Here is a 27,519-nt window from a genome sequence, read left to right as displayed (position 1 = left end):
CCTTTGTTGAAACTTGTGCATGCTGCCTCTTGCCCACAGAGAAGTCTGCTAACTTCCTTCTGCTGCTACTAGTTGCCAACTATCTGGTCTTCTTCCTATTCTTTAAGTCCAGATACCCTTATGATCCTTCTCTCTCATTCCTCTGTAACTATTGCATTACTCATTTTCTATTTAGCTGCTCACCAAACATGATTTCCCTGAGTGCCCTATCACCACAGCTGTCGTTCACATTGGCATGATACTTAATTCTGAACTAAGGCTTAGTTTAAGACTTGATCGAATCTGGGTTTGGTTCTGATTTTGTAGGCGAGGTAACAGACTACATCTGTAGACACTGGTCTTGAAATCTGAACTTGAATTTTGAACCCCTGACCTAAACTTTTGTTATAGAGGCATAGGGACATGTTTTACTCTTACAGCATTAGACACAGAGCAACTTCACAAGTGTCGCTGCCATCACTGTCTGTATTGTGTACAGATAGAGAGAGACAGCATGTAATTCAATAATGACTTTGGCCCAGTGTGCGTGGGTGTGAAGATGTGTGGGCTCCTGGCTTGGTTTCAGGCCAATCTCTAATTAAAGAGTGAAAGATTAAGATGAAAGCAATTGTACTCTTCCTTCTTTAGTCAGAATGACCTACTAGCGTTAATTAAAACAGTCTTCAGGCAAAAATAAATTTGGCTGCCAAAGTTATGTGCTTCACATTAAATAAGGACATAGCTGGGTATAAAGTGTGCTGAGCTTCTAAAGGTTTCACGGAAACCACTCATATAGCTTTGGGCACTCTTGTTGGAATATTTTAAAACAAATCCTTTGCCTAAACCAGCTCCTTCATGTGCATTTCAGACACCCGCTGGCTTTTTCTTCAAACTACATCATTTGAAAATGCGTACCTGCCAGCTTATCTTGCATTGAATATACAGTGTGACCTCTGGAGGATAAAATATCACCAGGAACACTGGACACCTAAGTAGATTATTCATCTATCCTTTCTACAGTCTCTGGTTACAAGAGCCCCATGGCAACAGCAACAAGAAGATATGCAGATCCTGCACTGCTCTGCTCTGGGTCTGAACATTAAAATGCCTTTGACAAAGGCAAATCCAGAATCAGATGGTTCATTTCAGGTTCGGGATCTGCCCCTGATATTTTTAGGTTGCTAGAAATGTTGCCAAAGGAGGATCAGGCCTCTAAACATCAGAACATCCTGTTACACCTGTGTGACACACAGATCATCATTCTTAAAAGCCCTCCATCTTTCCCATCTCCCAGTTATTTTACCCCACCTTTACAGACTATAACTAGACGGCCAGGTACTACTGCTGTGACATTGATACAAGCAGGGAGAAACAGGTCCAGTGCTTCAGAAATACTATGTTCAATGGGAATTAGAGGCCATCAGCCATCATACCTCAAAGGATCCAGCTCTGAAAGACCCTTCCCCTTGCAGAGCGGTACACTCAAAAGGGGGAAGGGGCCAGACACAGAAAAATGCTTACGAGCCCAGACTCTCCTCTCTCTCTTCTTATTTGTCAGGCCCTGTCATGTTATTTTTCATCTATATCTTCTCTCATACGATTATAGGATTTTAGGGTAATTCAGGGAGGAAGGGACCTCCAGTGGTCTCTAGTTCAACCTCCTGCTCAAAGCAGGGTGAGCCATAAGATCAGACGAGGTTGCTCAGGGTTTTAGCCAGTCAGATCTTGGAAACCTCCAAGGATGGAGACCATGCAGCTGCCCTGAGGCCCATGTTTGCTTCTGTGGGAACAGCATTTCCCTGCCTGACAGATCCACCTCATGAAGCCCCATCTCTTTCCCAGCTATGCTCCTGCACCATATCCCAGGAGGTGGTGCCGATGGGGACTGAAAGTCCTTCTCTCTTTCATGGGATAACTTAGGAGGTGACTATGCTGAGAGGGCAACTCACAGACAGGGAAATCCCCATTGATAGCAGGATTTTAATCAGGGCCTGACTTAAATCATTAATTCACAGCCCTCAGGTAGTTTAAAGAGCTGTGATAATGGGCTGAGAAGAAATTACCATCCATTTTCTCTTGGCAGGACTGTAACGGTATGACATGGCACCCATCGAATTGGGGAAAGAACAGGGATAATCTTCAGAACAAGAGAAAGACAGAAAATCTACCCAGAAGAAACAATGACAGAAGATTCCTCCACATATGCAAACACAAAGAGGTCAATTTAGATTTAGTTTTTTTAACATGTCTTTATTGCTTAAGGACATTTGGCGAGATAGCCATAACATAAACCTCACGTCCAGCATTACTTGGCAACACATTTCCCAGCTGGAAAGAAAATAAATTGGATTTTTTTCTTTGTGCTAATGCCACATTTTTTGGATGCTATTTTGGAAACTAATCAAGAGGTGGCTGCTCAGCATGCCTCTTCATTCTTGATGGCTTTTTAGTGCAAAAGAGCCAGCAGCAACTTTCTGAAGTCCCCAGAGGTATCAGATCGGACAGCTTCAGCCAATGGCTTCTTGTACATTTGCTGGAACTTCTCCTTTATTGCTGGCAGGTCGCTCTGAGGAGACACCAAGAGCCTCTTTAGAAGAGTGGGACGTGCTTTGAGTGATATGCCCTGCTCCTACCAGGACCCCTGGGGTCTGATCCAAGGTCCACCGCACCCGGTGGGAGAAGGAGAGGAGAAAGCAGAAGGTCTAAAAATCTTGGAGGACTTTCAGCTTAACATTCGGATTTGAGGTAAGCCCACATCAGATGGCGTGATGAGGGACGCTAGCTGCGAAGAGGGCTATGGGCCTGTGTGGAGAGCTGTGCCGGGGCGGACAGCGGCATCTCTGCCTGGCGCTCAGTGGTGCCATGTGGGCACAGGCTTGGTACAGGACAAACTCACACAGGTCGCTGCGAGCTCCTGAGGCCACTCCGTGGTGGCAAGCACGGAAAGAGGCACTTCCAGGAGTATGGCTAAAAGAGAGGTTTTTTCCACCCACAAAAGTAATTTTCTGGTTACTACGGTGGGAGAATTAAATGCCGTGTCTTGAGCTTTCCTGTGAAAAGGCACCAATGGCATGGGTCTGATCTTTATCACTGGGGGTTTTAAATGTTATCATGATTGGACCGTGTCTTAACAGAGAGACTACCCTGGAGCCTAATTTCTCACGCTGTCGATCATTGAGAAATATGCTCTCCTCGTCCCTCTGAACAACTCCTCCTCTGCACCAAGAGTGAAACAGCCCTGGGGTTACAACCTACACAGCTTACAAGGAAGGAAGACTTAAAGACTCTGTTTAAGGTCTCAAATGTCTTGTGCAGTTTGTCCTTTTTAAAATTACAATTATGTCCTTTGGCTCTTTATTTTTCTTCCCTCCTCCCCATCTGTTTTTCCCAGATGGAATCAGAAAGAATTGGCAACATATCTTTATACGCAATTCTCAGTTTGGGAACTGCTGCTTTATCATTACTTAAATTTACTTTTACACATCCTATTGGGGCCAGACCTCCCCATGGGTTAGTTTTAACCAGGTACAGTTGACTCCACTTGAAATTGCCTGCATGCTTTCTGGTTTAGTTCTTTTGAAAACAGAAATAGATGCAATATCAAAATTAGTGTTGCCTGGGTACAAAAGCAGAGTGTGGCCACTGATGTCATTGGGCTGAAATGGGTTGACTGAGCACATGATCTACCAGGACTCACTCCATACCCAGTTGTGTTTCTCCCAGAGCTGATGTGAGACATTACAGGTCGCAGGGTACCCACCTCAGCCCTGGTCACAAGGATGCGAATCAAGGTCTTTTCATCAGTCCCACCTCCTTTCATTGACTTGTGCAGAAGTGTAGCGAAGTAACCTGGGCAGTCTTTGGCACAGCTGACTAGAGAAATCAGTAAGAGGCTTCATTATACTTGTATATTTACACTTTGTGATACATCTTCAATGAGAAGGAAATAAATAAGGAAGAAATAAAGGAAACTCTCTAGGGTTTATGCTCAGACATATGAGCTGGTAGGGCTTTCATTCTGTGACTGGTCCCCTGTCAGTATGCAAGGAGAAGTCTCGGAGTCTGAACAGGGACGTACATTTCTCCACAGGGAAAGCATTTTACACAGTGAGATGGTCAGCACTGGGTACTCTGCCACTCCACAGTGAAAATGAAATGAATGGGAACGAGCATTTGCCCCTCTGGAGTCCCACTTGCCCATCTATTCTTGGGGTAGCTGCTCACTCCACAGCTCACAGGGGCAAGATCTGGGAGAGCCCAGATCCAGATGGATAACAGCAATATCAGCAAGCTAACCAGAGCCAGGGCACAGGCTTAAATATCTGTCACAGTCATCCTCAATGCTAAATTGCTGTCGAGGACCCTGTACATTTTTTGGTGGCTGGCTAGCACACTTCTGATGATGCCCAGGCATCTGCTGGAAGTTATCAACAGCCATGGCCTCAGGGGCAGCTTGGAGGTGGCCACCCTGCACTAGAGGGCAAATAATTTAGCTGCATGGAGAGGAGCTGTGTCTATCAAGTTTTATTTCTAAAACCAAGGGGTCCAAATCACTACTGAAAACTGGCTCTTCTTTTCCTGACAGATATGTCAGCTCAGTTTAGGGCTATCTCGATGTCTGTTGCCAGGCTGTACACAGACCCCCAACAACCAATGTCAGATGATGGCGAGAACTAGAAAAGAAAGCTCTTGACAATTTTTTTTTACCAAGAGTGAGATAAGCCTTCTCCAGATCTCCAGATGTTTCACTTTTAATGGATTCTTCTATGTCCTTCCCACACACCTACGAGGACAACAAAAATGAGCCATCAGAGCCGCTGTCTGTACATGTCATCCCACTGCCATAAAAACAGCATCAGATTTAGGATTGAATGGCAAAAGGACAATTCAGATCCTTTAGAGCCTTTCCAAGGGAGTAATTCAAGGGCAAATTAAGATCTCCTCTGGTGTAAGTGCTCACAGATCCACTGGCACCAAGAGAAGAAGGTCTATGCGGCTAGGTGAGGCACAATGGTTAAGAGATGGACAACCTAAATCAAGCAGTCGCATGTATCTGAGGGCTTCCAGGACAAAGAAGCTTCAGCTTCTTCTTGAGTGACCCCTAGTCAGGCGAAACTGTTCAAGCTTCCTCTGACACCTCTATCAAAGGCTTTGGATGGCTCCCACACAAATAAGATAATTTTTGGAGCTTTACCAGCTCTATGAAGTTTTGTTACTTATTATCTTTGGCTTCCCAGGGAAAGTTTACAAGCACTGCAGTTGTTCCCGAGTTTTTGTATTATTCTGGAGGAAAGGGGAAAAACAGACTGCCATTTCAAAACAGAGTTTATCCTGACTTTTGTGAGCTTCGTGAACCTCAAAGCCTTTTACTTTGCTCTGTTTTGCCTATCAGGATGGCCCTGCATGGTTCAAGACTCTAGCGGACTTTTAGGTCAGAGCTGGGAGACCACAGGTACAAGGTGGGAAGGGGTACCTTCTGAGGATTTGGGCTTAAGTTCTGCAAACCCTCAACCCGGTTTAGATCTGTCCCTATTTATCTTTCCAAATGCAGAGAAGGACTGATGTTTGCATGGCTCTAATCTTGGCCCAATTCTACTTCAAATACAGCAAGGCAGGATGTGGTGGGTCGGTTTGGGCAACCTGATCTGCTTGGCTTTAGGAATCAAAAAACCAAGGTAGCTTGGCTATTGGAGCATTTAACTGAACCCCCAGGGTTTGGGCCACTCTGAGGGAGAGAGTATCAGTTAGTGACTGGTTTTGTTCTCCTGCCAGCAGCAAACCAAAACTTGGATTAAGCTGCAAACATTTTTCCAACTATGGGTTCCTTATTGTGCTGACACTGAAATATGGCCTTGACTGGAGTTTTTTTCATCTTCAGCGCCTAGGGTTACAGTTTTCTGATGAACTCAGAGTCATCCTAGGGAAGTTCAGGACTAGCAGCCAGAGGCTGATAAGAATAAACGTCTCTGTTGAGCTTCCACTTCGCTTTCAGGAGAAGGACCTTGGATCTCCCATTGCTTTGACTTTCACAGGTCATTTCCAGGTGAGAGGTCTCAGTGGAGGTCGGCTCCAGGTCCAGGCATGAGTAAAATGTCCCTGGTGGGTGACACAGGGAGAAGTACCAGACAGCTGGGATCCTGCAACTTACTTTGCCTTATGCTTGGAGACAGAGGAAAGTGCAACAAAGTACCTGCACAGGCTGTCTGACCAGCGTGGGCAGAGAAGAAGAGGCTGGAGATGTGCCTCTGCCCAGCCAATAAGAGCATCTTATCCCCCATCTGAAGCAGGGGGATCAGGATGAGAGACCTTGCAGGCTCTGCTTTGGAGAAGGAGAGGAAAAGACCAGAAAAGCAAAACCCTGCTTCAGGGCAGGAGTTTGTGAACCTGTCCCTTTGCTGGTCCTCCTGCAGGAGTGGGGACACCCACCATCGTGCAGCTGTGGGAAGGAAACGACATTGTGACATTTATTTGGCTGGATGTTGTGTGGGTTATGCAGGAGAATAGGTTCTTCACTGGCAGAAGATACAGCTTTTATCCCCTATGTGTCTTTCCATAAGATCAGGATCCAGCCATATAGAAATGTTTTTCCAAGATTCTTAAAGCATTCAGAAGTTTTAAAATGGCAAATAAGGGATTGCCTGCTCTACATGTTGTTGTAGGATCTGCAAACTACATGTTGGGCCCTATGCAACCACATCACAGAAGAGATTAACTCACCTTTTCATAGGCTTGAAAAGTAGCTCTCAGCTGACTATAGCTTCTCTTTGCTAAGACCACATTGAAAGCCAGCTCCTCTGTTCCCCAGCGGCCTTCTCCTGCCTTAAAGATTGCATGTTATTTTTTTGTAGTGCTTGTTTATTCACAGTAGAGACAAAAAGTCAGCCAGAGCCCTTGATCCACCAAGCTCCAGCCTGTGACCCCCTCGCTCATCTCCTTATGCTGCCATTGCCCCCGTACTTGGTGTGTTTAGTCACCCCTGAGGCAGTCCTTGCTGCGCAGCACGGGGCAAACGGGGATTTTTCCATAATTGCACTTACTTTATACAGATCTGTGGCATCTTGTGCAGCAAGCTCTGCATTGACCTGTTGGGTCTCATCTCGGGTTGCCTACAGGAAAGGACATGACAGTAAAAAAACAGACCAAGTGCTGGTGACATTTCATAGTGGGAGGGAAGATTGTCAGCTCCCGGGCCTCACAAGTATTTTGGTTATAGTTTTGCTGCCATCTGCTGACAATGCCTAGTAATGGGGCACGGTGGGACTTGGTGGTACAGTTTTGAATGGTCTGTTCACGTTTACCACAGCCCCTGGTTTTGCTGACTTTAGAGGTGAAGCCTGTATCGTAGGGTTTATCTTCCAGTTTTATTTGCTGTGTGCTGGGACCCTTATGAGACTGCAACTCTGATGCCTCTGGAGCAGGAAGGGACTATCGGGGCTGGGCAGCTGCACGGCATTAGACCATACTCTGAGGATGCTCCCCCTGCAGCAGGGTGGCCTGCTGGTCCCCCTTGAGCCCAGCCTCCTTGCCATCCCATGGGTGCTCCCGCTCCCTCCCTCAGCCAGCACGTGTCCAGAGCAGAAAACAAAATCAGAGGAAAACCTGATCTGAGTTTGGAGTTAGCCTTGCTTTGAGGAGAGCCGGACCAGAGGAGCACCAGAGGTCCCTTCCCACCTGGCTTGTTCTTTCGTTCTGCTTTCTGCCATTTTTTGTGGGTATTTTTCCACTGGTGGGAAGTGGTAGTGTGCATGGCTAGATGTTGGGGTGGGAATGGGGCTGAAATGTGCAGAGCTGGGGCAGGACTGCCCCAAGACGGCCTTTGGTTTCACCCCCGGAGGGCTGAGCTGCTGGGTATGTACCGCTCCCTGGGCTCAAACTGCAAAGTTTCTTAGGAAAGCAGCTGGTGTATCCATCATCCAGCTACTGCAAAAAGGTTCCCAGTACCTGCAGTGAAGTGCTGGTGGTTTTCGTGGTGCTGGATATGCCCTGATAACTGCAAAATATTTTCCTGACTAACCTATATACTCTGAGCATTCACCAACACTGTAATTCCTGGTAGAAATTATGAAGGACTAATCTATGAAAATAATCTATGAGTAATATGTATTTTTCACTCCTGAAAATATAGCCCAAGAGGTTGAAGAGAGATGTATCCATGCTTTCCAAAATGGGAATCTAACTGTGGTGTATTTAGCAATGGGACTGTTTGTTAGGTCTTTAAAGCTTCTTCTATTTATTGAATCTTTTCATTTCTAAGGGCTGTCTGCTCAGACTGGCCACCACATTGCATTCCTAGGCATGATCCTACTCTTCATAGCTGTACTGTGTCTTTATGGAGATGTTAATTTTTTTCAAGCCTGTTAGAGTTTAAGGAGCATCTGGACAATGCTCTTAGTCACATGATTTACTTTTAGGTAGTCCTGTGAGGAGCAGGGAGTTGGACTTAATGATCCTTGTGGGTCCCTTCCAACTTGAGATATTCTATGATTCTGTGTAGCTGGTTTAAAGTAAAGTGTGTCCTACTGGAAAATATGCTTTTTTTTTTCCTGAACGGAAAATTAATAGCCATCTCTTTCTTACTTTTTCTATATCTCTCTGAATTGTAAATTCCTCAGTTGAGATGGAAATCAGAATCTGCTTGTTTTAGGCCAAATTCAGCATAATGTAGCCATGACCTTGAGTGAGTATTCTAGTCATTACTGTGGTATAAATAGTAATAAAACAATGCTGTTGTCTTTAAATTACTGGAATTTATAAAATTACTTCTGATTTTATATAACTCCTTCAGTTATATTAAAAAGCTATAAATATAGAATGTTTTTATCCTGAAGAATGCCTTTTGCTTATTATAGTTACCTCATTATTGTACTACATATCATAATTACATTATTATAACTACCAGCTAATACTTATTATGATTACCCAGGGTAGACAGGATAGAGAAAAGGAAATATCTCTATCAGGTAGATGCATAAGAGGAAAGCCCCCAGCCTTACCTCTAGCACAGTGACTAGTATCTTCTGTAGGGAGCCACTTGTGTCACTTTTAACATCAGACTCTAGATCCCTATCAAAGACTGTGGAGAAAAAAAATCTGTGAGGGTTCACGCAGCGATAAAGGCTTTAAATGAAGGTATTTGAAAGACAATACTACTTACGCCGTTTGTATGCCTCCTTTATGTTTACAATTTCCTAGGCAAATAAATCAAATAAATAAATAAGCAAATTAATAAACAAATAAGGTAAAATATTTATAAATAAATAAATAATAAAAATAAAATTAAATTAATTAATAAATAAACGAGCAAACAAAACCCCAGCAAGTCAGTACCATGCCCGTGTTGCTTGAGGCATAGCAGGCGTGGAGGCAGGAGAAGCCGAATTCCCATTCCCCCCTCATGCTGGGACTCACCGCAGCGCAGAGACACAACTCAAACCCAGCCCGGTTCAGGACAGCATTTTGAGGGATGCCTGACTCATGCAGGTGTCCCTCTGGTTTCACTTGCATTTAGGCGTAAGCTAAAGGGCTTTTTGGAGGGGATCATGTTCCTGTACCTGGCAGGAGCCACCTCTGAATGGTCAGAGCAGTGCCAAAGCTGCCTTTAACAGGCACCCGGGGATTTCTCTATCATCAGTGTTATCTCTGTGCCATCCATGGGAGGTATGAGTCAGGCCAAAGAAGGAATTTGAATTATATTGCTCTTAACTCCTGCAAGAGTTTCAGGCCCAGTCTGGCAACCTTACGGCTGCAACCACTGACGACAGGCATTTCAGCTGCAGAAGCTGGTCTGATCCCTCCTCCTCCTTCTGGGGGGATGCTCTTGGCGAGCTCTTTGCCCTGCTACCTAAGGAAGGTCACACATGGTGTCCCAACCTTATTGTTTCGTGTGCAGAGAATCTCGATCAGCAGCGACTCATCCGTCCCAGCGCCCTTCATCGCTTTCTGAAGCTCTCGGGCCTCGTACTCGCAGGGCAGGTCCAGCAGAGCCAGCACAGCCTTTTCAAAATTCCCACTCAGGTCTCCCTTCAGATCCTTTTCCAAATCCTGCAGGGATAGTCGGAAGGGTTAGCGCAAAAGCTGAGGTGGGATTAGAGGATTTCTTAATTTGTTTCAGGGAATTTCATGATTTCAACGCTTCTTCTGCACCAAAAAGGGACAAAAACATAAAAAAGCCTTTAAATACGTAGACTTTTTTCTTGCAAAATAAATTCCCTAAAATTTTTCGTTTCAGATTGAAAGAAATGATTGTCCCATCTTCAAATACCAGCCGATATCAGTCCAGTTTTGACTCTTACTTGTTTAATTAAATGCAAACTAGTGTTTTTAAAAGCTTAACAGGAGACTTTACTCTGAAACACAATACAGAAACTTCCTGCTTCGAAAGAGCTGCAGCAGAAGGGATCAAACTTACCAAACTTCTCTTCCAGTTTTGGTTAAAATTGACTTACTGGAAAAAGCAAAAATTTCTACAAAGTGCTTTGGTGCCAAGCAATCAGCATTTTTTCCACCAAAAAAAAAAAAATCAACCTTCTGTGATATGATCTACTTAATTCAAAATTTATTAAGACCCCGAAGAAGAGCTGGCTAGTGTATGTACGCTGGGAAGGATGCCTACTGATGATTTATTTGAAGCCCTATCTGCAGTTAACATTTCCTGTGGTATGGGAAGTACTTGATAAGTTCAGAACAACGAAAAAGAAGCCCAGCTCTAAATCTATTGTTCTTAAATACCCTCTTACACAATCACAGGTGAACACTCAATCTATTCAAGTCAGAGGCTGACGTCAGTGTTGGAGCCATTTCAAGGCATGCACATTGAACCTTGCTTCCTGGAGCAGCAGGAGAGCAAAATGGTACAACATGCGACTCCTTCCTGAGAGCTTCAGGCTGCCCAGGCAAACGAGAAGGGTTGCTACGTGCTGATGTAACTGGGAAGTCTCATGGCATTTGCTCATTTCTAATGCCTATTTTTATTAATCCTCATTATAGAACTAAATCTATAGTACTTATGTAACCAAAATCTTTATCATGCTTGCTGTAAGTTTTACATATAGAAGGCTTTCAGGTTCAGTGCTGCCTGTCTTATTAACATTAATTAATGACTAATGAGCAAACAGGCTTTAAGAAAATACCAATTTAATAATAAGCTCTGCAGTATTCAGCTGTTTACCTAAATAATATGTTGGAAGCTTTATTTTTCTTACATGCAAGATCATTATGGCAATCTACGTTTCCTCCTCCAGAAATCAAGTGCCCAATGACACTTCTCAGTTTTACAATATGTATTCTACTTAATCACTGGAAGAAATCAATACTACATCTATTAAACTCAACAAAAATATAATGATGTAAGATTAAATAGTTCCTCTGAATTTGCATCTGGTCTGAGAGGGATTTTGACTTAAAATTTCCCTTTTACATTAATTCCTTTTTCTGAATGTGCTGAAGATGAACACAAGCTGAAGTATTTTTTATTTCAGTGATGAATTATGTTCTAGTTCTCCCAACTTTGATTAAAATGCTCTGATCTGGTTAAGGCTGATTTCAAGAAAACTCTGAGGTCTAAGATTAGAAATATAATTGGTATTTTAGGAGATAAAATAAATTGCTGAATCAGACACTAACTGGTGTCCTCCTTAAATCCACTGTGCCCTTGGTATTTTCAAAAGCAGAGGCCTGTAGGCTATAATTTTAGCAGGCATGCAGTTTGAAACAGAGAGGCCATTTATTTCAAAATACCTTGCTATATAGAGCCTTGTACTTCTGTTTTATTTGTTGTCTCTGCTCCGATGTTCGACTCGACAAGACTTCAATAATTTTCTTTTCATCAGTTCCTGAAAAAGAAGTTGTGCATAGGAATTATTTAATCAGGAATCTAATGCAGAGGAAAGAACACATGATCTCTAAAGAGAAAAAAATTGCTATACATATATCCCCACTGGTGCCAACTTTAGGATTTGTAGCATCTAAGATTCTTTCAAGGATATGTTTAACTGTAGTCAGCTACAATGTTCAGACCATAAAATAAAAGTTCACTATCTCGTGCTGCTCATATTTTATCAGGGAAATTGAGTCTTCTGTTTGAGAAGGTGAGACACTGCTCCTAAAATCAGGCTTATGCCTGACATACATGTAGGCTGACATACATGTTTTTGGTGGTAATGCATGTTTGAGTAGTCCCGAGGGATCAGCCACCAGATCCAGTTCATTAAGCATGTGAATGCTTGTGCTGGCACAACAGAACGAATGGCATGGGGCGAGAGGCCGGGGTAGGTGAGGATGTGTTTAAATCAGCTTCATTAACCCACAGCCTGAATGTACAGCCTGTACAAAATGGGTTGTGCTTTGCGCTAAATGGAGTCAGGAAAAGGAGCAGGAACCAGCCTTCACAGTCTGAGTCTCTGCTGATGCTGTTTTGCTTGGCAAAAGGAAGTGGGAGTGAAGTGGGAGCATGGGATGCCCCAGTGATGGGCACCAGAGCAGCGGCATCTCCCGGGAACCCGCGGGGGAACTGAACACACAGCACCCCGCCGGGAGAAAGCTTTCGGGCAGCTTTGAGCTGTACCTTATGCAATGGGTGGAAGCAGCTTACTAAAGGCAATGGCCTTGTTCTTGTACTTTTCTTGCCCTCAGCCATATAAACAGATGTTTGCACTAAACAAAGCTGTTGGAAGGCATTCGTTATGTTTGTGGCTAATGGGACAGGACTGCAGCGATGCTACCTGGATGCCCAAAAGACACAATAGAATAGCTATTGCATTAACAAACGTGTCCTGGTACACTTTCATTTCAGGGCCAGCAGCTTGCCTCAGGCATTATTTCTTCAAGACAGGTTTTGAAATGGACAGTGTGTTTCAGGAGGGATCTATGACCCTGCAAGTGATGGAGACTGCCAAAATGCCCAGAGCATATAAAGGGTTTAGATGGCTGATGAAAGGCATCAAGCCATATGCCAGGTCTGCTGATGCATGCATGTCACACTGGTGGACACTGTCCCATGCTCTACTTGTGGTCTTCTGTCTGTTGCATCGACCTACTGGGCTTTGTGCTGTGCCTCATCTCACGCTCTTGGGATCAGGGACCAACAAGGGTTTCTCAGGAGCTACCAGTACAAACGATAAAAATACAAATGATATTGGCATTCAGCAGCAGCTGATGCATTTTCATCCCTGCATTTCACCACCGGGTACATATAGGACAAGTTTAGGGCATCTTGTCCAGTTCTTCCTGCTTAGAACCAAGAGAGAAGGCATGGTCCAATTTTACAAGGAAAAGCACTTCTATCTGACAATGTGGGGTTAAACTCTCAGTAGGAGAGTTCTCTGGGGAACTGTCTTGAGGGGGCTTAGTTGATAGGACAAGAACAATTCCTAAAATTCAGGCACTTAACTAGCTGATCCTGAATGTCAGTGCTACGCCAGGAAGAAATGCTTAAATACATGTTTACTGTGCAAATGCCTGGAGTGGATTAATAACTTACTGCTCTCATGTGCTGCTTGGCTGTTCTTCCTCTGTCGGACATTGTCACCTCCACAGACCTGAGGATCCCATGAACACTGTGCATTCCTCATTCACACCAGTGCACAGTCGGCCAGCTTACTTTAAACTACCTTAGAAGATGGTGGGAGCCAGTATTTTTGGTTAAAAATCACTGATGCAGATTGAGGACCATCATATATTCCTTTCAGCTGATGGAGCTGCAGTGAGCTTTGATGAGCATATACGGAGATGGTGAAGTGTTTGATTGGTCCTTGAAGGCCTGGGAAAGGACATATAACCATGACCTTAATCTGACCTGACTAGCTGGACCCCATGACTGTCATATCAGCCTCGACAGCTTGATGTTCCTATTGCAGGGAGCAAATATCATGTTTACCCCAATCCCTTGGAGCCAAGCAATTCTCAACCTAGATCTTACCAGTCTTTGAGGAACAAACTGGCTTCCCTTCCCATTTATTTTAATCATATAAAACTTCATGGGTGTGCATGTTCTTTGAGTCAATAAATGACAGAAAGCATAAAGATTACCTGAAACTGGTTGAAACAGTTGTTTTGCCCTAAGTTTATGTATATGCCCTTTATAATCTTGAATTGCCCTTTGTATAAAAAACAAGAGCTTTCCTACCTGCTCCTTTGCAGGCGCTATGTATTTTCTTGGCATCTCGGTCTGCATCAAACCCATGATGATGGTGTTTATTGGTTGACTAGGAGAACAGAGACACAACAGATAAATGGGAAACAATTCTGCATTAGTCTTTCTGAATGACAGCAGTTTGGGCCAGGTTCTTGCTTGACCTTTGTTCATATCATCTAAACTGTGAAGTTCATGCTGGGCTTTGCTGAAATACTGTATCTGTCACTAGGGCTCCTAGAATCAGTCCACAAATAGCTGTCACCACATGACACGGTGCTGATCCTATATAACTTTGTTCTGCCAGTTCAGGCTTATTCAAATAATTTAAAGGTAATAACTTCACACTAGGCATCTTCATGCCAGATCAAATATTATTTGTTTGCACCACTTTAACAATAGGCCAATATAAACGCCTTGTCAGATGCATACAGACCCATGCCCCGTCTCTGCAGTACGTTTGTACGTACTAGCAGCTTACAATCCCAATCGGCTAAATAAAAACTGGTTGTGCAAACCCTTCTTGCGTTGATGCATTCATGCAAACAAGATAATTGGAGATAAATAACATGATAAAGCTGGTGGTTTGGCTTTTTTTTTTTTTTTGGCAAAATATTACATCTGGTTACCTTGAGCTAAATCTATCTGGGATAATAACTCAAAGTCCACAGCCGCAGCAGCAGTTTACAGCCTTACATATCAATGTAAACAGAAAACCATGCCTGTTCCTACTAATCTGACAAGCCGTGAATCACAAGGGCTGAAATGCTAGTACACCCTCTATTCTTCTATTCTGCTGTTTCTCAGACAAGGGTAGAAATATCTGAGACCAGGAGGTCAGCAATGTTTTAACCCCTGTAATATCATGAATCAGATCTTTTAAATGCCTAAACTCTAAAATAATACTGGAAAATAGGCCCTAGGCTCCCAAATCAATTAGAACTTAATGCATACCACGTACTCGGGGTGGCGGGTCTAAGTGGGCATTGCAAGTGCTTTGGCATTTCCATTCAAATAGCAACATGTGGATCAGGCTACTTGCTTTGCAGGGCTGCCAGGCACTGGCACCACCACTGTTAATTAAGGGTTATGATACCCCAGGGCATGGCACTCTGCTCTCCACTAAATTAAGGGTTATGACACCCCAGGGCATGGCAGTCTGCTTTTAAGCCCTTCTGAAAATGCCGCCACCCTACTGAAGAGCAGAAGAGACTAAATGGCTGATTACTCTCCTTGTCTTTGGGGACAGCACAGGGCAGAGACGATTCCTGAAAGACGTTAGGCACAAGATCATTCTGCTTGTGGGATAAAGAGAATTTAGCCATATGGCTGTGGGCCATGCTCTGCCACATACCCATCTGGCCAGAGAATGAACTGTTTTATTTACAAGTATAGATATAGCCTGGAAGTCTGTTAGTTGGTAATCTTCAAAAGTTTCATGCTGTGATCTACTAGCTCTGGTGGAAGAGCTACAGCTCTGGATAAAGAAGTCCTCTGTCAAAAGACAAAGGGTCTTTTTTCAAGGAGAAAACCCAAATCCAGTCCCTACACTGCTTTATCAATGTACCTTTGTGATAGACTAAAGACCATTTAGGTACCTGGCTTTTCTAATGCAGTCAGCAGCTAGGATACAACTTACTGCTGATGGTAGCTGCTGCAGTGCAGCCATCTCACTGAAATGGAAAGTTATTTTTACAACAATAGAAAGTGGTAAGGTACAATAACAATGCAATAATTTCTCTCAGCCTCCACAGCACAAGGTAACACTTTCATTGCCACATCATTATCACAAATGTTGCTTGTAAACATGTATCCTATTGTATGTTCTGACACACACACACTTCTCTAAACCTTTCAAATAAGGTGGAAATAGATGCATATAAGTAACTAATATTTTCTAGCAAGAGATTTTATTTAACAGTCATCAAAATTCTCAGAAATTTTGTCAAAAAGGAAAGGGAAAAGCACAAAGTTAGAAAACAGATGCACTGATCACGGTCTTTATCCAAAATGAATTGCATTCACATTTTTCTATTAAGATAGGGTGTACGTGCTTCTCCTTTGATGGAATCATGTACAAAAGATATCTTTTTGCACAACATGCTTGAAAATTAAGCAGCTCTAATTTCTTTCTTCTTTTCTGATTGCTGCCCCCTCAGTCCCATTCTTGTGAGAATAAAATTCACCTTTGTTCTCTGTAATACCAAAACAAACAATGACAGCTAACCAGACTCAGTGGGTAATGAATTTGGGGGAACATAATAACGGGATCCCACAATACAATGAAGGTCTATTCTGGATATACAGACCCAGGATGCCAATTCTGCATGCACAATGGGCCTCTCTGCTGGAGAGTCATACAGGCACAGTGTTGACACAAGGAATGTGGTCCAGGTGCTCCTCAATGCGTGGCAGATTCAATGAGCATCATGGTGTAGCATGGAGAAGGATGCTCTGCTGCCTGTTCAATTGAGCGTGCCCCGTAGACAGCAGTGTGTGGTGCTAGTATGGTTTTCCCCTCTCCATAATACCAAGTTTAACATGCAAATTGTTTTTAAAGACTTCAGTCCATACTTTAACATATGATTGGCAGTATTGTCAGAGTTACCACTATGTTGGGTAAGGTGCTCCTGATTACTTCTTGCATCTGTATCATGCACCCTGGAACAATCCCAAGGGACACTGTAAGCTGGAGAGACAGTATATCTGTATCATGCACCCTGCCTTTCCCGTGCACCATGTGGAAAGCTTTTCATAGGAACAGGGTACAATATCTGAATGGAGTAAATTATGGTGACATTAAGCTATCATTATTTTGGCTCTATAGTGTTAGTATGCTTTTCAGATGATGTTCATGCCACTCATACAGTTGATCCTGCTGTCTGTGTTAGGCAGCCACTACTGAAGTTATTCTAGAGTTGTTTGCAAAGCATTTCTTTGTGAGGGTAAGGACCAGGGAAACAGCTGAAAAATCAGCAAAAAAGGGGACAATTCTGGAGCACAAAATACAGAGAAAAGTGCTAACATATCAAATGCATAGATTTGACTACTTTGTAGTAGTATCCAAGTGCTATTCTAATTTATAGACCCCCAAATTCACTCCAACAACATGAGTTGAGAACTGTTGCTCCACGTTTACTTCCTCCTGACCTGGGACAGAAGATGCACTGGTGAGAAGTGAGAGGAAAAAGGCTTCATCTGGCATTTGCTCCCACTTTTCAGTCATTCAGCCCGGACAGAAACACCTACACAAACACCCAAAGGCAAGGAGCTGGTTTGTACTTTGCTTTGCCTTACCCACCAGCAGTGCTGGGCTGTGGGTATTGCCCTTATCATGCTAATGCTGCCACCTCCGCAGCTCCCACTGCCCCAACCCTGTCCAGATGCACCTGGTCCTGGTAATGTCATTACAGGACTTTGGAAAAGTGGTTTGCTCTTTTATGCCTTGATGGCTGGTCAGTTATGCTCAGGTTTTAGCGAGTCCCTAACTCCTAGGTGCAATTTGTGTTCATGTGTAGCACAGTTCCAACAGATAGGAAAATGGTAGCACCAACAACTGAAATAACATTGTGGATTTATGCAGATTCATAAAGACATAAATAAAGAAACATATTTCTTTTCAAGGGGAAAATCATGCGGAAGGGAAGGAAGGTCTGTTTGTTAATGATGTTCAGGACATGTTTGTTTTAAAGCACCAGAGGAAGTCTCCATCTTCAGATAAATCACTGTAAAACATTAAAGGATGCGCCTGGGAGATACAATTTTTATAGTACTGTGTGTAATACTAGCATCAGCTTTATAGATAGGAAATCTGATACTCTGGGTAAGTTACTGTCAAGGCCAACTCCTGAGTCATCTGGAAAGCCCTGGTTAAAATTCACTACCTGCTGGGTCCCAGCCTTGTTCTTGCCCACTGACGCAGCCTTCCCACGCAGGAGAGGGAGAGCTGTTTCAGAACTGTACTGCTTCCTACCCTGTGGATTTTGACAGGTGGATTTTCCTGCAAGGGACAAATGGCAAAAGAAATTGATGTTTAATACCATTTGTAACATTTGTAATATGGGCAGAGTCACTTCAATATAGTTCTTGTTTTAGAGTTAGGATCTTAGATTAGAGTAGTTAATGACTTACAAAGGTTACAGCAATTTTGGTGATAGCATGATGTGGAATCTGAAATATCAGGTGGAGAGACTGCATACAAATTTTGCAGCTGGACATAGGGTGTAAGGGAACTTGCTCTCATAAACTGGTCCAGCTCCATCTGCTCTGTTACTTCATTTTCTTCTACATTTCTCTCCAATACTTCTATATTAATTAGTGTAACCAGAGTTCTGGTGGTAAGAAATCCTCTTTTCACTTCCAGCCTAGCTGTATTCATGGCCTGTGTCCACTTGTTTTTTCTGCCAACAGTGTTCCTTAGCTTAAACAGTTTTTGCCTCACGCAAGCATATTTTAAGATAACAATCATTTTCCCTTGCAGCTTTGGCTAGAATTGCGACAGATTTATTTCTATTAAACTGGATAGATTATAACTGATCTAAAACTAACACTTCTACCTTGTTATAAACCACACCAAGTAGTTTTTCCGACTGTACATTACATTTGACTTTAAGGAGAAGTAAGATGAGTTTATAGTTGAAGATGGTCTGCAATGCTTAGAGAAGCATTTGGAGACTGTTCTTTGATATTTCAGCATGTGGAGCCCTTATGGTGCACAAATAAACAGTTTAACAAAAAGGTCAGCAAAACCAAGAAAGACATGGGAGGGGGAATAAGAGCTCTGGTGGATTCAAGGCATCAGTAGTTAGAATTGGTGGGATGTTGCAATACATTGCAGACATTTCTGAAGACAAAATCTAGTATCTTCCTTGAGCTAAAGACAATTAAGCTTGCAGTAGATACAAAGTGCTCATCTCTCAGAAGACAAGAACAGAAGAAACACTACCATGAGCACGCCAGGTAGCTTCCTGTATTGCAAAAGAGAGACAATGTACCCTACCTGAAAATAGCTGATAATACAGCTGAGCAATCACAGCTATTTTTCCATTTCCATCATCTCAAGCAGATGCCACAACCATGCTCAGGAACAGCCGTTTATGGAGGAGTAACGTCAAAACAACAGAAAAGGTAGCTGCTCGGGATGCTGCTGACAGTGCTCACCCGCTGCAGCCCTAACACAGATCAATGCTGATGATGTGCATGGATAAATGCAAACACAGATCCTTACAAGCAAATCGCTAGGAAGAGCCAGCAGGAATGTGGTTGCTGACCAGAGCAGTTGAGATGCAGGTCTAATAGCGATGGGCAGAGCTCTAAAAAGGGCTGGATTGATCCAAGGATGGTGAGTCCTTACCCCAGCCTTCATTTTTGCCAGGTTCATTTTATGTGCTTTATTTAGTGGATGTCTAATTTTGAGCTTCTCTTTGGTTGCTGTTTTCATTTTTCTTTGGCTTAACAGAAATAAAAATTAAATCTCAAAATGGCAGCACATACAAAGGGCAGACAAGCTCTTTACGGCACTGACTACTGCACCTGAGTGGGGTCTGGAATAAAATTTAGGGCAGTATTCAGTTATCTAAACGTAGGTATCTGGTGCCTTTAGAGATGCTCCAGGGTAAGCTGCCTGCTGCCTGTCAGAAATGAGTGGTCTCCTGTGGGACCTGCATCCGTCAACCTGGTGCGGATGTCTGACATACCTGAGGTATCTCCAGTGGTTATTGGAGATGGGCAACAGAATCAAGCCCCAGCTATTTCACTAGTTTTGTTATTCTTCACATACGTTTAATTATGCTCTAAAAATGCATTGGAGAAAACCAACATTTTAAAAAGAATTTACATAAACCAGTTCCATATACAACAATCTGAGCTTTCCTTTCTACCAAGCAGGTGAGCACCAGAAACCCCTCTGCCTGGTTTCCCACAGATTTACATCTCCTGGATGGCCGATTTCAGTGCCTCTACTGCCTACTGCAGCTGAAGTGATTCCTGTGATGGGTACAGGCATAATGGCCCATGACTGTGTGGATTCTCTAGTGTCTAATAAGGGTTGAGCTCATGCCTCAGTCTTTTGTTCAGGGGATATCTAACAGTCTCTTCTCAAGATTTTCAAGAAACGTAACAGGCGCCTAGCAGCTTTGAGACTTAACACCCTGCTGGTAAATTAATCTAAAAATTATCCAGTGGGTTCAAATATTTTTAACTGGGATAACAGATATATACACACTGCCAAGCCAAGCCCCAAACGATCCATAATGTCCTGAAGGTGAGCACAGGAATGCCAGAAAAACAGACAAGCCAAAACAATTGAAAACCCATCAGAGATCGGAAACTGTGGAACCTGTTGAGATTTCTCAGTTCTCACCATGCACAGTCACTGAGTCACCAGTTCAAAGACCTTCAGGGAGCCTTGTCTCCAACTAATGAACCAGTTCTCCTCCAGGTCAGCACTGCTAGAGCTGTCAGGACTGGTTTGGGCAGAGCTGATCTTACTGTAGGCAATGGGTAAGTGAGCTGACATCTCAAGGTGCCTTCCAATTCTATGATTTTCTGTATTCCTCCTTTGTGTGGAGAGGAAAATTTATTTTCTCTGTCTACCAAGAAATGTCCCAAACCATCTAGTCACCTCGTTAGCATAATAAACAACAGGACTGGGGTGTTCATCTCATGAGTTAAATTGTATCTAATATACTATGATCATGGGAGAAAGCTTTTGGCAAATCAGCACCTACATGATTAATTTTTTATCAACACACATATACTCAAGATTAATTATTTATCCTGGCAGAAACCTTTAACACGCTGTAATGCAACTGGAATCCAAGGTTAACTAGACTAACAGTACTGGATAAGAAAAAAAAAAGGGGGCATGTTGCCTTAGATCTTGTGGGTTTAGTCTTCTAGTACATCACACATTGTCAGGATAACATCTTGTTAGCAGAACAAACTCTGAACTCCCACCCAAAGGGACAGTCTTAGTGACAAACAGCCCAAATCTCATCACTCATTTTCAAGCATTTCCGTGTGTTAAGAATAAAACACAAGAACAAACATGGGAGTAGGCTGCTGTATTTTGATTCTGATCTACTTCCAAAGACAGACTGAAAACATGATGCTACGTTTGTACTTCATCAATAGTCTGATTTACTAAAACAGACATTTCCAGTCATAAAAATGTTTTTCAACCTATTGTAATGCTACCTTAGGCCCCTTTGAACTGGGTCAATTTTTGGATCATAGCAGAAGGTATGAATATAACAGGAATAGTCACAGCCTCCTACCACTATATAAGGTGTATTATTCTTATATAATAATGTCACCCTATTTTAAACCTATGCATTCCTCATAGAAGATATATCTTCCTGCTTGTGTCAGTTAAAAAATGTAGTTGAGACTGGAATGAACATCAACAGAGGAGAGGAAAAGCCATTTCAGCAGTAGCATCCAACCTGCCTGACAAGCGACATACCTCCCTCACCCATGGCAAAGAGCCTGGAGACATGTATCACACATCTCAGAGCTGTGGGTGGGAGAGCTCTCGGAGCCAGCAGGCAGAGGTTCATCCCTCCACCGGGAGCCTCTGGCTTTGCTGTGGGATGTATGAGAGCCCTGGGGCAAGCGGGCAATGTGGCCTGGCAACCTGTGGCTGCTTTCTGCGGCAGCAAGGCCCTGGGACACCGGCACAGCCCTGTTCCTGGCCACATCAGCCAGCCTGGCACGGGGCTGCAAATATTCCTGGGGGATAAAAGGGTGACTTGCTCAGAAAGCTCCAGACCATCAATCAGAAAGGGCAGAAAAGCAGATAAAGCCCATTTCATTTCTGTGCATAGGTACTTCCATGAGAAAAACTTCCAAATATTAGAGCTCTTGAATATAGTGGAGAAGCAAAAGAAACAAAGAGCAATTACTGGTAGGCAAGGTCAGGTCTCATCTGACTAGGAAAGGCTGTTCAGAGGTGAGGATATCTGGTCATTAGCGGATGGTGGGTTCACAATCTCCTATCATCCTTGCATCAAAGAAAGATGTTCTTTTGCAAGTTCTTCTTCAGTGAAATTCAAATAATTGGGCTCAATTATTTGGCAGGAATTTATGTGAAATGTAAAGGCTTTTAGCACACAGGTGAGAGTAGATGGGCGCTAACATTTAAAAACAAACAGAAGCGAACAGCTGCGGCATGTTGGCAGGGGGGCAGTATCAGCAAGCACCAGGGTTTGTGCTATGGTAATAAAAAGGTGGGGTTGATAAACACCTTTTTGACGTATGTCAATTGGCAAGCACTACCTTAAGGACTACGGGTGTCCTTTTGACCACAAGGTTTCTTCCTCTGCTCTTTTGTAAAACGTACCTGCCATTTTTGTTTGTTTGAGCAATTTTCTCAGTCAACTACAATACATAACTGGAAAATTGCCATCTGCCTCCTTGACTGCTCAGAGAATGGTATCAGCGCCTCTGAATGCCATCCGCCATCTGCCAGGCAGGCTGTCACTCTCCCAAATCCTTACGGCTGTTTTAGGTCTAACAGCTGTACGACAGCAACACGCACTGTCAGGCTAGCTTGTTGCTGACAGTTTGTTGCTATCAAGAACAACATAATTTCTATATGAAGTCTATATTGGATAACACAATATATGTAAGTCATGTAGATTAGACTTCACTACTCAACAGCCTTTGCAATGACTCAGTGACTCTTTCCAAACTGAGAGGTGCAAAGAACCTTATTTTCTACAACTGAGACTAAAACTACAGTGACAAGAAGATCCTAATAGAATTAGTCACATTTACTTTTTCCTATTATAAACAAGTGGCAACAGTGAAAGTAATTGCTCTGACAGTTATTTAAACTGCAAAATAAAACCATCTCTCTCCTACAATGTCCCTCCTGTTTCTAAGTATCTGTTAATATATCATCTCATAATAGCTTATGGCTAATTTTTTATCCACTCAATTTATTCATGCTCATCACCACGATAGAGAAGTCCACAATGAAGAGAAAAAAATGTTTGGAGAGGGTTGTCTCACGGCTGAATTTTACATTGTCTGGTTTTAGTATGTCCAAACCCTCTTGTGGCTGGTGAAAATTCTTAACGCAGATTACATTTAAAATCAGCTAGCTAGCAGGGTACCACGCAGTGGGAATGCCGAAATTGCAAAACTGCAGCTTTTATTTCTAGAGGGCTCAATTCATCTGCTTAAATACAGACACCTTTGAGATGTGCCAGAGCACCCGGCACCTGTGTGGGGCTGGCAGAGGTGACACAGGGCTGACTCCCCTGCTGTGGCAGCTGAAGCCGAGGCAGGAGAGGATGCTAGAAATCTGCAGAGACACCATGCCTGTGTTTAGTCATGAGTCATGCCTCACATCACTTCCTTTTAATACTTACCTTGCAAATGGAAGCCACAAAAAAAAAGCAAACAAATGGCTTTATTCACTAGGACAAATCTAGAATTCCAAGTCTGTTATAATTCTCTCTTACCCTGGGGTGGACTTGCCTACTTTTATTTTATTGATCATAATGCCTAGTTGGAAAACACTTTGAATGCTGGGCCATTAGGGATAATGATAACTAAAGTGATTGGAAACTGGCATATACTGCCTCTTTTTCAGCTGAGATACCAAATCTCTGACTTGCATACTGATACAGAGATAGCTCAAGTGTTCTTAAGTCTTATTAAAAAATTCACACTTGTTACCTCAGCTAAGACTTCTGATGAGTTTTGGTAAGTTAACATTGATGGAACTGAAGTAAATTCTTGTGCATGCCAGCATGAAAGCTAACATGGCTTAATTATACAACAGAACTTGGTAGAATACACTAAAAATGTTGTATACAAAGAAGAATGTTAGAGTCCAGATATTTTGGAATTTTTTATGTTTTTGTAAAACATAATTTTTTTACCTGTTTACATTATGTAAAACATAAATGTAATGACCCTTTGATACTTCAGATGGGTTCTTTTTTTTTGCCACAAACGCATCATAAAGTTTTCATGGGCAGATGCTTGTTAACACCTACCACAGCTGCACTCACAGGACAGCCTCACACCTAAAAGGAACACCAAATATCCTGGATAAAAGGGGACCATGGAAACAAAAAGAATCTGCCACAGCTCTTCCCCAGTGTTGGGTGGCTGAACAAGAACGTATTTCTGTCTCCTGCTGACTGTGGGCTTATGGCCAGGGACTGAACAAGAATCGACTGTCACTGAATATGCCAGGGGAAGCAACAAATAGCAATTGTTGAGCTTTGTGACGAGATAATAAAATCATGCTGTGGTAAGTAATACTTGTACTTAGGAAACATTTCTACAAGGATAGAAATATCCATAGGCAACACAGAGGCCCTTGTGATGTTTGTGAGCTTATCTCCAAGAGGACCCCTCAGGCAGATGTGTTCTCCAGGTTATACTTACTTTTTTACCTTCAAGTTCTCAAACCATCTGGCCCATGACAACCTGCCACCCTCTTCTTACGTTATAGTCCTCCCTGGCAGAAGGTTTGGGCTGCTTTAAAATGAGAAGATGAAACTCAAGGGAGTTCCAGAGAATCCCAAAAAGTGGTTTAAATTAAAAACAAAGAACACGCCCACCCCCCAGATTAATTCAAGTCACAAACATCACAGAGAACAACAGAATAATGCAGGAAGAGATGTCTTGGATTCTTGAGAGACAAAGGTTAAAAAGCAATTACACAATTTCACAAAAGTCAAAATCCATCAAACTTTTCAAACCATCATATCATCAAAACCATTGCTGCTATTCCCAAAATGTCCCCAAAGCACCTTGCTTACAGCACAGCAGCTACCCAGATTTTCAGGTGGATTGATTCTACTTGTGGTAATTTTGAAGACAGCAGAAGCACAGACAAGCTTGATGCAAGACTGCTAACAGAGAAAATAATTAGAGACTTTAAATCTCTAAGGTTGTGCAGTCAAAAACTTTGATTGTAGAAAAAGGGACCGGATTGAGTTCAGAGAGCAAAAAGCGTGTGGAAATATGCAGATTTGGAACTGTAATGTTGCATCAGGTGCAGCTCTTAATCGAGAGCTCAGTTTCTAAGAGAAAGGTACACTTTAGAGCTGGTTAGAAATTTTTTGTTGAAAGCATTTTTTTCAGTAAAATTTGATACTTTTGTTCATATTAACATGCTCAGGAAGATATTAATTTTGATGAAAGCTCCACTTTAAAATGAGACATTTTGCTATAGCTGAAAAGTTTCATTTTAACATCCACATAATGGAATCTTTTCTTTGAATAATGCTTAGCTTTCAGTGAAAAGTTCATTTAATAATGACATTTTTTAAAAAAGTTTTAAAACCTAAATGCATTGAACCAAATAAAATACCTCATTTGACACAGATGATTAAGTTGATATTTCTCCCAGCAGAATTTGGGCTATTCAAAAAAATTTCACTTCTGAAATTTCAAAGCAGACAGAATTTTGGAAAGATGCAGTACTCAACAGAATGAAACAACCCAGTTTTATCCAGCTTTCCAGTGTCAGCCTTGACCATGAAAGAGGAGTTGCCTTTGTGCACTGCAGTGCCTCCCGAAGCCACCATAAACCACAGCAATATGTGCTGCAACACCACAGTGCCCCTTTCATCCGTCATAAAAAAAGTGCTTACTGGCTCATCTGCTGACAAACTGGTAGTCCCTAAGGTTGTTTTCCGTATATCCTCTGCGAGTCTGTAAGACTTGCTCTGGAGGTTTAAAAAACACAATACATAAGACACTCATGAACCTATGGTTGCAAAACACGAGATTAGGAGAAAGAACAAACTGCAGCTGAAAAGCTCTGTTAAGAACTTAATATTTTCAGGCTGTTCCAGAAGCGGTTCTCCGATACAGATGCAGGCATTTCTCCAAGATTACCCGTAATTTCCTAGGGACAAACACAGAATGGTGCAATTTCCAGATGAGTCATGGGCAGAATCGTGGGATTCTATTCCAACAGGGGCTCACACCTCTTCCCACTGAAGCCTACAGCACAACTCCGGTGTACTGCACCTACATCCAGGCTATCTAGTCCAGCATGGATCTCATAAAAGTGCTAAACCTGCCTGAGATGCAGTGCTGAGATCTCTCTTGCCATAGATAGACCTCAACTGGCTAGTTGCTATGCTCTACACTGCATTCAGTGCAGTGTCCAGTGAAAGGCGCTCCAGGGTCAGGACCCTCAGGAGATCCCTGCCAACAACCCTATGATGTGAGCTTATGCGGACACACGGGGCTGTGCACCAGGAGCCTTCTTGGCCTTCTTTCCTATGCAAAGATAGATTGCTGAACTGCTCACTTCTCTCCCCCTACGCAAGCAGCCAGGCCACAAAAGGATGGTGAGGAGATGGGACCCTTTCACAGGGAGACAAAAAGCTCCTTGGCTTAGTAGCTGGAGCTTTGCGCAAATGGTACAGGCTCTCTTGCTCAGTCTGGCAGAGAAAATGTCCTGATGAGATGGTCCAAAAGCAACAGATGCTCGGCATCTCTCAAGGCCTTGCTGAATTTGAATTAAAAAAATAATCACGTAATAAAAGAATATAAATCTTAGAGAAACTAACGTAACATTAGCCTGTATCAGCAAACAGGCTATCTTCTATTGATACATACTGTAAAAGTGCAGGTTTTCAGCATTCAAGGAGAAAATGTGCTGCTGAATAAATATTGCCTTTTATCCATTAGTTTTAAAATTGGAGCTAAAAACCCCCAACTTCTTCAGCACAAGCTACTTAACTTTCAGAAGGACTGATCATTCACAGCTACCACACACAAACTTTTGACAATCAGGTTGTTTTGCGGTTAAGTATCTTTATCAAATTTAGATATTTATTATTAAACACCCAAATGTTAGCCAAAATTGTCTCCGTCAAAAATCATATGGTAATTTGAGGTAGTAAATCCTGACACCTGGATTTTAATCAGGCCCTTCTGTGAGCACCACACTTTGAGATTACTCCTGTCCCTACTATTCAGTGATAAACTTAGCCGAATTTTGGAAGTGTTGGCCTTTGGGATAGGAAGTTTTTCATACATCTTTAGGGAATTTTAGTGTTCAGAATGTTCCAACACAAATTTGCTAAACTAAAATTAGTTTTCGCATGACATCCTACACATCATTTCTTTTTCTCAAAATTAAAGTGCTGCCCTTTTTAACTAAGCCACAATGAGCGTTAAAACACTGTGTGTTACAGTAATAGTTTCATTATTCATGTACTACAATTAAGCAATGTTACCAGCTACGTACAAGTGTCCCACCCAGACTTAAAGTAGATTTTGAGGTTAAATCTTCATTTGCAGCTGTATTAATGTCATTTAAAGTGAAAATGGACAAAAATAAAACCAGGAAATTGTTGCATTCTTGACAATCCAAATTAAGTAACTACTTACATGTGAACTGCCCATTTTTGCTTAGCTTGAGTGTG

At 42.5% G+C, this 27,519-nt stretch overlaps 1 protein-coding gene across 2 annotated transcripts; it reads right to left on the bottom strand.

Moving 5' to 3' along the window:
• Nucleotides 1-2,214: 2,214 nt before the first annotated feature.
• On the bottom strand, nucleotides 2,215-27,519 carry ANXA13 (annexin A13). 2 transcript variants are annotated; one of them, XM_076332145.1, is made up of 11 exons: nucleotides 27,485-27,519; nucleotides 14,102-14,180; nucleotides 11,716-11,810; nucleotides 9,850-10,020; nucleotides 9,134-9,167; nucleotides 8,973-9,052; nucleotides 7,017-7,085; nucleotides 6,697-6,798; nucleotides 4,687-4,762; nucleotides 3,740-3,852; nucleotides 2,215-2,545 (listed from the first exon to the last, which is right to left on the bottom strand). In XM_076332145.1, the coding sequence occupies exons 1-11, from the start codon at nucleotides 27,497-27,499 to the stop codon at nucleotides 2,426-2,428; spliced, it is 954 nt and encodes a 317-aa protein (XP_076188260.1). In that variant the 5' UTR covers nucleotides 27,500-27,519; the 3' UTR covers nucleotides 2,215-2,425. The 2 variants fall into 2 exon arrangements, with proteins under 2 accessions (XP_076188260.1, XP_076188261.1); XM_076332146.1 differs by lacking the exon at nucleotides 27,485-27,519 and adding an exon at nucleotides 20,469-20,730.

This window comes from Aptenodytes patagonicus, chromosome 2 (genome assembly GCF_965638725.1).
Source record: "Aptenodytes patagonicus chromosome 2, bAptPat1.pri.cur, whole genome shotgun sequence".
Classification (NCBI taxonomy): domain Eukaryota; kingdom Metazoa; phylum Chordata; class Aves; order Sphenisciformes; family Spheniscidae; genus Aptenodytes; species Aptenodytes patagonicus.
Note: the sequence above shows the minus strand (reverse complement) of the source record. Positions and strands in the feature narration are given on the sequence as shown.